The sequence below is a fragment of the Lynx canadensis genome, chromosome B3 (assembly GCF_007474595.2).
Source record: "Lynx canadensis isolate LIC74 chromosome B3, mLynCan4.pri.v2, whole genome shotgun sequence".
NCBI classification, from domain to species: Eukaryota; Metazoa; Chordata; class Mammalia; order Carnivora; family Felidae; genus Lynx; species Lynx canadensis.
The window spans coordinates 41,321,823-41,335,996 of record NC_044308.2 but is presented as its reverse complement, the minus strand read 5'-3'; the positions used below and the strand labels follow the sequence as shown (position 1 = coordinate 41,335,996).

Below are 14,174 nucleotides of genomic sequence, written 5' to 3'. Positions count from 1 at the left end.
AGGGCTGGGGATTCAGTTCCGTGGTATGAGAAACATGTTCCAGCCTTTTCCTGCTGTCTCTCCTCACAGTGCTCTGTGCCTCTTGGCATTCACCCTCAGGACAGCAACTGGAATCGGGGGCGGGGCGGGGGGGAGTCACTGGGGTGTTTGGAGTTGGTTGGGCTCTTATCTTTGGTAAAGATAAGAGCTATTTTTTTTTTTTTTTTAGTTTATTCATTTATTTTGAGAGAGAGGGAGACAGAAAGAGCAGAGGAGGGGCAGGGAGAAAGGGAGAGGGAGAGAATCCCAAGCAGGCTCCAAGCTCAGCACAGAGCCCAACATGGGGCTTGAACTCATGACCACGAGCTCATGACCTGAGCCAAAACCAAGAGTCGGACGCTTAACCAACGGAGCCACCCAGGAGTCCTAAGACAAGATCTGTTCTTAACTAATTGCCCGTGCTTCCTACCTGTGTTTTAAGTTCTCCCTTTAGCTCTTAGTCTGCTTCCCATACTACATTTGAGAGTGAGGTCACAAGTTGCCTTTATCTGTACTAAAGAATAGAAAGTGAAGAGTTTTTCCCCCAACCTCCCCCTTGTTTCGTATCTAGCCTGTAGAGTTCGGGAAGGCCTTGGGAAGGATGTCATGTGTCAGGGAAAGCTTGTTTGTGGCAATTTAGTGTTCCAGAAGATTCGGGACAGAAGGTGGGTGGAGCCCAGAGTCGGGAAAACCAGAGAGGTTTGCCCTGTGAAGGATCCCTGCCTGATTCCCAAGGAAAATCCTTTAAGACAGGGTATCTATTGTCTGGGACCAAGGGGAGCAGCATGAGGAATGCAGTGACAGGGCCTGGATCACACGGAGTCCTGCCAGAGTCCAGGGCCTTCTGGCCACATGGCAGAGATGCTGGGCAGGAGGGCCTGTGAGGGGCTGCAGCCCACTGCCCGGTGCCCCCAGGCCACGCCACCGTCGTTCCAGTGTTCCCTGCACCAGGGTGGTGGGGCTGACCCGGCGGATGTCCTGCAGGGCCCCGACTCCAGGAGAGTGGGACGCCCGCCCCATGTTCCCCATCCATCCCATCTCCTTTGAAGGCTTATCTTTTATCTCCCAAATCTCTAGAAGATGATGGTATCTGTTTCTGAGCTAGCTCACATCTAAGGAGCACCGTAGCAATGACTGCTATGCTCAGGGATGGGGCACGGCACCCGTTCTCTGCTCATCTGACGTGTCCTTAGGTCATTAGTTCCAACACACTCATCCTTTTTGGCTGCTCTGTCGTTTTGAACACACTAAGGGGTCTGGGGGGCGTTTTTGTGGGGGGAGAAGTAAAAAAAACTTCCAGGGTAAGGACGACTCTCCCAGCCAGCTGGAATTGGTTGACTCTTTTATTGAATATAACACACGTACAGAACAGTGCATGGAACATCTGTGAACAGCTTGATGAATTCTCCCCCTTCTGAGCACAGCACCCACACCAAGGAACTAACCGTGACCAGCACCCTCCTGGTGCCTCCTTCCAGTCACCTCCACCCCATGAGAGCCCCGGCTACCCTGACCTCCGTCAGCAGACAGTGACTTGAGCGGGCTGGCGTTTATCTCCCGCTCACAGGACAACCTGACTGGAAGTGCCCTCCAGTCCAGAGTCGGCGGAGCTTCCCGGGCTCAGCAGGATTGATCTGGGACTGACGAGCGGTGGGGAGGAAAACACCCCTCCCCGGCAGCTCCAAACCCCGCTGACGCACCCAGCTGCTGCCCCAGCCACCCCAGAGGGGTGCACAGGACCGGGGGTGGGGGGGGCCATCTTGCCTATCAGAGGGTTCTCCTGTCTCCAGGCGGGCCGTCTGGGAGCTCAGCCTGGTGACTTTGTGGAGGGGGAGGGGGGAAGAGCTCTCTTTCCATGTGCTTCTAGAAGTCCTACCCTGTGTTCCAGGCCTTGGGAGGTCCCTGGTTCAGGATGACTCACCCGCATTTACGTGCAGAGTAGCTGAGGTCTGCAGCCTGGGAAAACTAGCACGTGGCATTTGGTTGGACTTGCCTCATTCAGGGCAGCCCTCACTGTTTGGAAACCATTTCCCCCGAGCACCTATGCCAGGCCCTCTGTTTCGCCAGGTGACGCTGAGCACAGGTGCCCGCTGCCAGCCTGGACCTGTCCCTAGCCATCCTTCATTCGTCCTCCTTCACTGGCCCCCACTGAGGGCTGACTCCACATCACGTGTCCTCATGTCACTAACAGGAAGCCAGATCTGTCTTTGTGCTCACCCCACGAATGTCACGCACCATTAGACTCTGCCCTCTGCTTCCTCAGCAGGGGGCTGCTACAGAGGTGCCGGCCAGAGCCCGTGGTCAGGAAGAAACGCTTCTGCACTGCTCCTGACGCCCCACCCCCCACACTGACCCTCCCGAGGAGCCCTGGGGCCCAGACTCTGTGGGTTCTTCCTTTGTCACGTCCCTTGCCCTGCCCTTTCCTTCCCTCTTCAGCCCCTACCACCACATTACTCTCCCTAAAACACAGATTACTCCCGGCCCTGCCCCTCCATCTATGGAAAAAGTGGGAAAGCTTCGCCCTGCCCCTGCCTGTCTCCCCTGTTCAATCCAACCTATCTTTCCAAACTTAGAGTTAATCACTCCCCTATAACTCTTTTTTTTTAATATTTATTTTGAGAGAGAGAGAGTGTGTGTGTGTGTGTGTGTGTGTGTGTGTGTGTGTTCAAGGGGCAGAGAGACAGAGGGAGACAGAGAGAATCCCAAGCAGGCTCCTTACTGTCAGTGCAGAGCCCAGGGTGGGTGGGGCCTGGATCCCCTGAACCATGAGCTCATGACCTGAGCCGAAATTGAGTCAGATGCTTAACCAACTGAGCCACAGATGCCCCAACTCTTTCTGTACTTGTTGCCCCTCAAATACCACCTTATTTCTTGCCTCCACTCATGTGATGCCATCATCATCTTGGCCAACACCACTTCTCTGAATCCACCACCACACTGAATCCTCTCCATCCTCCACGGCCCAGGTGAAAGCCCTTCTCCTCCAGGAAGCCTTCCTTGACCATCCAGCCCTAACCCTCTCTATCCTCCTCTGAACCATCAGAGCACTGAGCCATTTATTACCTGTCATTATCTATTTAGCTTTGAACTGTGAGCTTAAAGTATTCCCAGGTACAGACCACAGCCCACCCTTCTGATCACCCCGTACTCCGCAGTGTGCCTTGCACACAGCAAATACACAAGGGATGTTAGTAATGATGGAGCCATGCAGTGCTAGGACCAAGGGGACCTTGACCTGTAGGATCATTGGTTAATTAGCTCAGTGACTTTGCTGTGCCTCCTGGGTTAACAAACATCCAGAGGCTAGCTTTTGCAAATCTAAGGCAGACCTTTTTTGGATTCTGCTTACGCTGTCGAGATCAACTCCTCTGCCTGTCACCACTCCTCCTGTGCCAGTGAGGCAGTCCCAGCCTCCTCACTATACCAGTCCATCTTGCCCATTGCTTGTGACCGTCCCTAACAAGACATTCTTAACATTCCTGTGCTTGTCAGTGGACCTGCTACTTGGCCTCCATTCCCACCCCAGCTGACGACCAAATTTCCAGTTCATTGCGACACAGCAGCTGGGCTGATTTCAGGCTGCTAACCCTGCAGGCCCGCCAGAAGTGGCTAATGTCATTCTTGAGCCAATCCCACAGAAACCCCATTGCTTACTCGATGTCCCTCTCTCTCCTCATGCACGAGGCAGGCATCCCTCTTTCACGAAGGACTAACTGTCACTACCCCTGAACTATGCTTGTTTACAAACATGGCAACAAGAAGTTAATCCTAGGCACACTGACAGCTTAACTCCTGGGGCCTGAGCCAAACTTCCAGAAAGGAGCCCTTTGTTCTTTGTTTTTTGGAGAGTAAATGTCCTCCAGAGGAGAAGGTCTCTCTCCTAGCCAAGGCCCTTGCAGTCTGGAGGTAACCCGGGCACATTCACCTGGGAGGTTTGGTAGAAATCCTTGAAGGAAGCTGGAAACCTTAACGCTGGGATTCACAGTTTACGTGCACAGAGCAGGCTCCTTGGCTTGGAGAAAGTGCTGCGTGGAACCTGGGTGGAACCGTCCTTTACAGAAGCCTGGGTACCCCCTTTTAATGATAGCAGAGTTGCTCTTCTCAACCCCCACCGTCACCTCCACAGATCGTGGAGTTTCTGGCTTTCTCATTAAATACAGCCATCTCCTCAAAAATAAAAAAGTATGCAAGATCTCTACTTACCAAAATAGCTCCACTTGGATCCTGCAAAGAACAAAACAAGGCAAAGTAAGTGCAACTGAACTTGAGCAAGCTAGAGAAAACTACAGATTTTATTTTGAAATGGGTGCGGTCACAAAGGAGGTGGACACCCAGGCGTAAAACGTCATTGGAGTCGGTGTCAGAACAACCGGTTCCCAGACTCACCGTGCTCCAGAGGGAGGCACAAGGCCATGGGTTCGGGCTGGGGCTCAAGGATCAGGGAGGGGGCTTCTTGATTAGAAGCCTCCCAGATCTTAAGCCAAATTTTATTTTTCTGAATACATAATAAAATTCACAAGGCTCAAAACCCAAAAGCTCCCAAAAGGTACCAGTGAAAGCTCCTCCTCCCACCCGCTCTCCCTGCTTCCATTAGAGACAGCCAGTTTTATAGTTGATGAGAACATTTTCACGGTCTGACTACGCACACACATGTAATCACGTTCTTTCTCCCCCTTTGCACACAAACGTCCGCATACTGGAAACGGGGGTCTGCATCTTGCTCCTTCCCACTGAACAGCATACCCTGGAGAGCAGTTCACCTCCGTGCATAAAGAGGAGAAAAGTCATCTCAAAAGGCATGTTCTTCGTGGAGGAAGCTGCCACCCTCACCTGCGTTAGAAGGCCAGGGGCGGTAAGAACGTGGAGAAGTTCTGCCGGGAATATAATGGAAGCCGCCTACCCCCTCCCGCTCCACGCCCTTCACAGGTAGAAGTCCTCTGTTCCCACGTCAAAACACAGTTTGGGAAAAGAGGCTGCTGGGCGGCACTTTTGGTACCCCGCCTGACACCTCCCTCGTCACCTCCAGAAGGACACAGAGACCCGGAATCGAGACTCAGGGTGTCTCAGGGGACACCGCCAGGGAGAGGGACTCTCTAAATCCTAAGTGCCTCTCCTGGCTTCTCTGGAGGCCTCCATCATTCTGGGCCCACGGGGTATAGTCGGAAGAAGCTCTCACGGCTCCTTTCTCTCCTGGGAATTGATTTGCAGTAAAGCTTTAACTGACCAGCAATCTGTTCACGTAGCACAACTGGGCATTTTCTACTCAAGCCAATGGTGATTTTGAAAAGCTAAAAGAGTTTTTTTAAAAAGGGAGGGTGCGCTTGGGTGGCGCATTTGGTTAAGTGCCCGAGTCTTGAGCTCGGCTCAGGGCATGACTTCACAGTTTGTGAGTTCGAGTCCCGCATCAGGCTCTCTGCTGTCGGCACGGAGCCTGCTTTGGATGCTTTGTCTCCCCCTCTCTCTGTCCCTCTCTTGCTCATTCTCTCCCTTCCCCCCCTCTCTCAAAATAAATAAACTTAAAAAAAACTTTGGAAATCGTTGAGTCTCCTTCTCAATCTGTAGTGTGGGAAAGAAGGGGGTGTTCAGATCTCTTAGAATATCTGATGAGTACCTAAGGACCTCTTCCCCATAAAAATGCCTGTAGGCTTGGACACACAAGATTTCACATACAGTTAATTTCTAGAGGTCCACAGACCCTCTAAAACCTGCTCTGGACCCCATAGGAGTTAACAGTCCCAAGATTAACCTTCCCTGAATTAGCAGTTAGATGAAGACATTCAGAACCACGGGGAAACCGAACTTGTACACTACCCCCAAGTGTACCGCTGGACCTTTTACTGAAACAACACTGCAAAGGAACAAAGGAGGCATTGCCGTGGAACCAAGCTACTGAAGACCTCAACCCTCTTTGCTGAACATTTTCCTTCAGCGGTTTTGCCTGAGGGGTTCATTATTAAAATGCAATCATGGATTTCAGAGACAGAAGAAATCAGACTGCCACTTAGGCTGGGCAGCGCACTTGGAAGCTCAGGATCTAGAAGCTCACAAGTCATCGGGGAGTTTATCCTCGCCACTAACCCGGAGAGACGGGCCACTGCGGTGAGCCTGGAGACCACCAGAAACACAGCTGCTGCCCGTGAGCAGTCCTGCCTTGTCCAGAAGTTGAATTGCACCTGCCCCAAATCAAATCATAGCCTCAGTCTTCCGCGCCTTCCGCTCTCCTCCCCAAAGCTGGCCACGCTGGGGTTTTCCCTACTGTTGTAGCTCTTCTTCTGATGAGGCATCTGTGTGATACTTTGGAAAGCTCAGGGACCAGTGGTATAGAGTGGACATCTGGGACCGTAAAGCCTCGCAGGACCAAGGACTCGGTCTTTAAAAAGCAGCGGCATCCAGAGTGTGTGTGTGTGTGTGTGTGTATGTTTGCTTTATCTGCAAGTAGCACCTCCTGGTTCCTCGCCTCTAGCTTTAGAGGCAGGAGTCTTTTTTTTTTTTTAATGTTTATTTTTTTTGAGAGAGAGAGACAGAGTACTAGCTGGGGGTGGGGGGAGGGGGTGGGGGTGCGGAGAGAGAGGAAGATACAGAATCCGAAGCAGGCTCCAGGCTCCGAGCTGTCAGCACAGAGCCTGACTCGGGGCTCAAACTCACGAACCACGAGATTATGACCTGAGTTGAAGTTGGACACTTAACCAACTTAGCCACCGAGGTACCCCTAGAGGCAGGAGTCTTAACAGACTCACCTGACCATACACAGGAGGCAGGCCAGGCCAAGGCTCCTTCAGCCACATTTCAGAGGCTTCCTGAGGGAGCAGGCTCTTCCAGAAGGAAAATTTTCCCCTTCCTGGAAAGGTGATCTTTTCTGTTAGATGTTGGAGGCTCAGCTCAGTGCCTGTTAGAACCTGCAGGCCTACTCTGTACTGGGCAGGGAGAATGCCCTGAGGGCTCACTGAGGAAGTAGTATGGATAAGGATCCAGGCCAAGGGTTCAGGGCCCGCCTGCTCCCTGTCCTGGGTGTTAGAACCTTCTCTGAGTAACTGTTGTCGGGAGGCCAGAGACTGTCTAGCTCTCCATACCAGGTTCAGACAGAGCAGGCTCTGCAGAATTCATTGAAATGTTCCCCCACAGCAACTAAAAATTCCAAGGTTTTCTCCAGAAGACACTTGACCTCACTTTATTACATTCCCTCCTTCCCGACTCAGGTCATTTTTTTCAGACATTCACCAGTGCCAAATGCTGGAAGTTTAAGTGCTCCAGGGGGAGGGCAGACCACACTCCGACCTCTTTACCTAGCTTCACCCCCCTCCATTCCCAACCTTGGGTTAATACTGACACTCTACATCTCAGTGACATTTGCTTTGACCTTGTCCCCCAAGGCAGTTAAACAGCCAAGAAACCTGCATGAGGAATAGCAGAATAAAACCCGTGTTCTTCAACTCTGGGGGGTAGGCAGGCTGGCTACTCAGTGTGGGGTGAAAGTGAATTTTTTTACTGCAAGCTTCCCCCGCCCCAACTTGGAGAATGGGGAGGGAAGCAAGGCAAAGGAGGAGGGAAAGGAAAGGAAGAGGGAGGGCACGGAGAAGAGGGGAAGAAGAGGAGGGGAGGGCAGGGAGACAGGGGAGGAGACAGCAGGGAGGAGGAGCTGCCCCAGAGTGAGGGGAGTAACAGGCTTTCCGGAAGGGGAGCCAATAAATGACTGTTTCTCTCCCGTCTTGAGCAGCTTGGAACTACAAGGGAGATTTCTAGCAAAACTTCAGGTCTTGGTGCAGCTTTCTTGAGAGGGGAATACATGTCAAAGTCTGCAACTGTAAAAATTAATTTCCACTTTTAAATAACCCCTTTCTCCCACCCACCTTCTATTTCTCCTGGGCCAGATAGGGGAAATAATATCAAGCCTATCTTGCCAGCCAGCGGATTTGAGTTGAATTAAGAGTAATGCCAAAGCTGCAACAGGTCAGCTCCCTAGACCTTCCTCCTGCCCTGCCCCACGGGTACAGTGACCTCCAGGAAAGGAGGAGGGTTGGAGCTTGCACACTACAGAGGAGGTCCAATGTCCCACGACCACTGCCTCATAGGGGAGGATCCATTTCCAGCCATCATAGTCACTTTCAGGCCTCCTACAAATGTTTCACCCTAATCTCGGTCCAGGAACCAGGCACTTACAGATGCCCCTACAACTTGGGACAGACTCTGTCAAGGGCAGGAGCCACCATCGGTTAGCCACCCAGAAGTTTCCACAAATGTCACCATCTACCCTCAAGAAAAGTGCTCACCCGGCAACTGGAGAGGCAGGGGACAGGTTGGAGTCCTGCTGTTTGTTCCTAAGGATGAACTAACCTTGACCTTGGCTGCTCACCCAAACTCACTGCCTTGACCTGAGCCTGCAGTTCAGGTCCTCCCCGTCTCCTATCATCCCATTGGGCACCCTCAGCCTCCAGCCCTTCGGGGTTAAGGGCCCTAATTACACTCAGAAATGAGGTGTATATGCTCTCCTGAGTGCACACACACTTCCGTTCAGGATAGTGGAGCCCTTCTGGAGAAAAACAGTGATTAAGGATGGGATGCATCATCCCTTAGACTTGGAGGTAAAACGTCATGGTAGAGAGTCTCTCCTCCAAAGAAAAGCATCCTCCACTGTGGAAGGTTCTGCAACTGGGGCGCGGCAAACCCCTCCTGGTAACCACGCAGCCCAGAAGGCCACACTCACTTCTCTGCCATCTACACGTGGACCGAGGCACAGTACCTTAAATCCCCGTTCCCTTTCTCCTCCCTTCAGCAAGTTCCCAAGCCGCCCCTGCCGAGCTGGCGGGAGCTCAAAGAACACACAAAACATCTTTCAATCCGAAGACGACGTGCTTCCCTCAACCGCAACAGGTCGTGCCTCCCAGAAGAAAATGAATTTCCCAAAACGCATTCTCTAGATTGTCTAAAAAACACGCGTTTGAAAGTATGCATGACCTTCCCGGCTCCCCGGAATGATTTTGCTTTAGCATGAGAGAGAGCGAGAGAGCCCCGCAGGAAACCCTCCGTCCAGGTGTAGCTGAGCTCCTGGACCGGGAGGAAAGAAGAGGCAGGCACTTTACCGTGGAGCGGGGCCGGGCCGGCTGGCTGTTCGTTTAAGCACAGGAGCAGGAGGACGGCGGCGGCGTGCAGGCTGCGGGGCATCGCTGGCTGTCGGGGCGCGGCGGGGGCGCAGCCTGGGCTCCCGCTCCGTCCCCTCCCGGGCTCTCCGCGCTGGGGACCGCGTGCGCGAAGCCCCGCCGCCTTGCGAGCACGTCTGCTCTTCGGGCTCCGGGCTCCCCGCGGGCTGCTTTTAAGGAGCGACTCAGCCCCAAACACATGATGTCATCGTGCAGGGGGCGGGGGGGGGGGGGGGGGGGGGGGAGAACGCCCTGCCTACGGGAGGTCTGGTGCCCGGGGCTGCGAGGTGAGTTGTAGCCTGACTCGAGCCGCGCTCCGCGGGGCAGCGCTGACCCGGGAATCCAGGGCTCGTTGGGAGCAGCGGGCAGGTGTGGGTCGAGAGCCGCCTGCCTCGGCCCCGCCAGGACGGGTGCGGCTGGGGACTGGCTCCACTGGTCACCGCCTTGATCTGTGGCTGCCCTTAAGTGAGAAGCGCCCTGAGTATAATGCCATACGGACAAGTGCCTCCTTCGGGACGCCCAGTTGCGTGCCTGCCTGGACCGGGCACACATCAGAGACTGGAAAGGACAGCAAAGGGGCTGCACTCCAATTCAGAATTTCCGCAGGTTGTGCAGCGCAGCCTTGCTTTTGAATTTGCACACAAAGAAATTAATTAATTAAGAATAGGTAAATAGGGGAGGCAGTGACCAGCTTTAGGAAGCAATTAGACTTTCCCTAGTAACATGTTAAGTAGACAAGGCTCATATTCGTTGGTAGTACCAATCCGTTCTCTACGAAGCTGGGGGGCGGGGTGTCCCTTCTGTGGGGTAGAAAAAGACTTCAATTATTTATTGAGTACCTTCTATGTGTCAGGCACTGTACTAGGCATTTTGCATCATGCATCAGTGTCTGAGTTCTGCTTCCAATGCATATTATCATCACCTGTTGCTCATTTCTGCCCATTTTTCTCACATATCTGTATTCTTTTCTTTTCTTTCTTTCTTTTTTTTTTTTTTTGAGAGAGAGAGAGAGAGAGAGAGAAAGCTCAAGCAGGAGAGGGGCAGAGGGAGGAGAGAGAGAGAAGCTTCAGCAGGCTTCATGCCCAGCACTAGCTGGACATGGGGCTCAGTCTCATGACTGGAGATCATGACCTGAACTGAAATCAAGAGTCCCGTGCTTCACTGAGCCACGCAGGCACCCCTGTATTCTTTTAAGTATGTGTATACATACATCTAGTCACATACACGTGGTTCTGATTCCTCTTTGTATTTAGTCCATGTTCATTTGTTAAGTCAAAAGTCTTACTAACCTGCTGCCTTGGTACATCTTCCTTCTGCTGTTACTGCCACTTGCCGTTCCCACATCCTTGTCGTTTGTTCTTTTGGCTTCCCTGGGCTATCTCCATGTCTGCACTGCTCCCCGTGCTGGCCTCAATTTCCTTCCTGCTCTGCGACCTTGCCTGTTCTCTTGGCTCCAGCTGCCTATAGACGCTGTACAGACCACATGGTCTGCTGAAGGGCACCCACCGGCCCTGGTACACGACCCCCACTTTTGTGACTTGGCCCATCCTGCCCTCTTCTCTTGGCCACAGCAGCCTGACCAGCCTCCCATCTCTCCGGTCTGTGCTGACTCTCAAGCCTATGTGGACTCTCAGGCTGGCCTCAGTGACCAGTGAAACCACTTGTCCATGCAGGTTTTGGAGGGAAAGAGCAGCTTCTGTGCTGACAGTCACCAGCAAGCACATGCCACCCACATTAGAAGGGGTGCTACTGTTCTGTCCCCAGCAGCTCAGCTACTGTTTGCATTAATCAAGAGCCCTGAAGTCTTCTTAAGGAAGTAGCTACAAAGACAATCTTGTTACTGGCACTTCCAGACCACAGCAGGCTTAAGGATGACCTTTTCTGCCTCCAAATCTTGATAAAGAGCCTTGACTAAGCTCCAGAGCAGCGAGTGAACAGTTCACTTACAGTTCTTAAGACATTCCTGCCTCCCATTTGTCATCAAGGGCTTTAGAAGATTAAATGTACTTGAAGGACACAAGAGATAAGGAAGAGCTGTTGCAGGTTCAGAGATGCACACACTGAACCTGTGCAGATGAAATAATTCACCCCACGTCTCACAACGACTTAAAGGTACCCTGGGCCATGCACACACATTTCGTTACTCTCAGTTCAGGTGTTTTCCCATTATGTCTGGCTAAACATTAAGTTCAATTTCTCCTTGAACATGCATCTCTAAGTCTTCTCCAAGGATCCTCTGAGATCGAGGTGGACGGGTTTAGAAAAGAGGGGGGATTTAATAGAAGAGTAAGGCAAGATTGTGAAGTGGGTTTGGTGGAGAGAAAGGAGAGGGCTGGGATGTTCACTGCGTGTCTAGAACAGAGATGTGGTTAATTAGTAAAGAATGGATAGCAATCCAAAGAGAATTGAGAATATCAACTAAGACCCAATTGCCCTGCTTTGAGTGATTTTTTTTTTTTTTTTTTGTTTAGGGGATCAGAAAGGGGGAAAAGCAAGCAGGAATGGATGGAGTGACCAAATTTCTAAACTATTAAAGCTGAACATCAAGCACCCCCTCGCTCCCCAACAAACAGCACAAACCTAACCAGCTTAAGTTCCCAACTCTGGGAGCCTTCCCTGTCAGAGGCTCCCTGAAGCCTGCGTAACTGGACATGCATGGGCTCGCTTTGCCATCATCAGATGGGGCTGTCATCCGCCAATAAATAATCCATTACTCAATGGGTTAAGGTGGAAAACGGACCTGTGGCACACAAAAGGTGGCAGCTGGCCACCAAACAACATGCCCAGGCAGAAGGCTCCAGGGTGAGGAGCTCCTGTATAATGTCGCCATCTGAATTGATGAAAGGGCGAGGCTGCTGAGTCAAAGGGCAGAGAAGTGTGGGGCAAAGGAGCTCGAGATTTGGTGTCGGGGGGTCTGGGCTGAAGTGCCTGCCCCATCACTACTTACCGAATGGCCTTGACAGTGGTACAACCTCTTGAAACTTCAGTTTCCTCCTCTGTATAGTGCAGGTTGTAATCCTGGTCCCTGGGTGACTAACAGAAATGATATATGGCTGGAATGAGGGCGAGCGGAAACTTTTCTGTTCATTCATTCACCCTCTGTGTGCCAGGCGCTGTGCTAGGCGTTCTCCTTGCTCTTGGAGAGTGTGGAAACATAAAACAACCTCATAAACAACTATATCAGATTGGAATAAGTGTGATGGAAGGTTGATATATAACCAGACGGGAACCACTCTGCCTGGGACAATGAGGGAAGACATCATCCATGTAAGAATTAGATTCTGTGACTTCATAAAACCTCTGAAGCACACTGCTAATGCCAATCTCTTCTTTCCCAGAGCTGGCATCGTTTGGCCATACATAAGCCAATGTGTAGCCATAAGCATTCCAGTATAAAGAGTTTGATTTCCTGGGGGCACCTGGGTGGCTCAGTCGGTGAAGTGTCTGACTTCGGCTCAGGTCACGATCTCACAGTTTGTGAGTTCAAGCCCCACGTCGGACTCTGTGCTGACAGCTCAGAGCCTGGAGCCTGCTTTGGATTCTGTGTCTTCGTCTCTCTCTGCCCTTCCCCCATTCGTACTTTGATTCTCTCTCTCTCTCTAAATAAGTAAACATAAAAAAAAAATTTTTTTTAAGGAGAAAAAAAGAATTTGATTTCCTAAGGTATGAACTAACTTTTCACATAGTGTCACTCAGGGTTGCCCAGGTGGCTCAGTCGGTTAGGCATCTGACTCTTGATCTCAGGTCAGGTCTTGATCTCAGGGTCCTTGAGTTCAAGGCCTGTGCTGGGCCCCAGGCTGAGCGTGAAGCCTACTTAAAAACAAACAAACAAACAAACAAACAATGTCACTCAGTTGGGAATGACTTGTTTATGGGGCTAACGAAAGGACTAGTGGGCGGAGGACTAACATTTAGTGAGCACCCACTGTTTGGCACTGTGCATGGCACTTTATTCTTACAACAGCTTGTGGGGATAGTGTTAGGATTGCCATTTCACATATAAGGAATCTGAGGCTTGGCAAGGTTAACTCCTTTCCTTGAACGAGCCTGTTCTGTTGGGTGGCAGAAACTGAATCCTCAACCAGACGATTCTCTGTCTCCAAGACCCAGGCAGGCTCTTTTCACGGCTCCCCTAACAAATACCTTAGATGGGGATACTTTATATCCTTCTAGGATGAGGATTCTTTCATTTTTTAGATGCTTTGATCATTTATTTGTGGATTAGGGGCACAATGTGCCAGAATGCCCAGCATGGGCCGTGGCTGTGTCCTCCCTGATCCCCATGGGGTTACTGAGAGCCCCTGAACTCTGATCAATGCTTAGCACATCTGCCAAAATGTGATACGGGGAACCTGAGACCACAGGGCTTTGATATGACACGTCTCTCCAGCAAATGAGAATATGAGCCCGACTGCCTAGTTACTTGTTATAGTAATGGACTTGTTATGTAATGAACCAAGGAAAGGGAGTATGGAGGAAGGCAGAGGGAAAGGAAGGAAGGAAGGGAGGAAGGGAGGGAGGGAGGGAGGAAGGAAGGAAAAGGAAGGACAAGGAAGGAAAAGGAAGGAAGGAAGGAGGGAAGGAAGGAAAGGAGGAAGGGAGGAAGGAAGGGGAGGGAGGAAAGGAAGAAGGAAGGAAAAAGCCACAGGTTTTCCTTTGGGTAATAGCTGAGGAGACCTCTGGGCCAAGACTTGCACAGACCCCTTGATCCTGGTGCAAGTGTGTAGGTCTTTGAAAATGCAGTCACTTTTGTAGCTTTATTCACATGGGCTCCTTCACTTGTGAAGCTGTGGCTTGGAGTCATAGCCTCTGTGTGAACCCTGCTCACTTTCAGGCAGGATCGTCACAGGGTAGAGTGACCCACAGGAAAGAATGCTGGACTCATGGCTTTGCCAGGAATGAGCTCTGGGCTTATAGCAGATCTCTTGTCCAGCATAGGCCTCAGTTTTCTGATCTGTAAGTTGAAGTAAGAATGTCTAGCCACACACAGAGTTGCGAGTGTGGGATGAGACCATAGATGTG

The 14,174-nt window shown here is 51.5% G+C and overlaps 1 protein-coding gene across 5 annotated transcripts in view; it reads right to left on the bottom strand.

The window, feature by feature from the left end:
• CA12 (carbonic anhydrase 12) overlaps positions 1-9,275 on the bottom strand; it is a 50,658-nt gene extending 41,383 nt beyond the window's left edge. For 2 of the 5 annotated variants that reach the window (XM_030317982.1, XM_030317983.1), the window contains exons 1-2: positions 9,096-9,273; positions 4,222-4,242 (exon numbers count right to left, since the gene is read on the bottom strand). In XM_030317982.1, coding sequence (XP_030173842.1) covers positions 4,222-4,242; positions 9,096-9,177 — 103 coding nt within the window. In that variant the 5' untranslated portion in view covers positions 9,178-9,273. Of the gene's footprint in view, positions 1-4,221; positions 4,243-9,095 lie in introns of all 5 variants that reach the window. The other 3 variants (XM_030317980.1, XM_030317985.1, XM_030317984.1) reach the window with 2 other exon arrangements.
• Between the last annotated feature and the right edge of the window lie 4,899 nt (positions 9,276-14,174).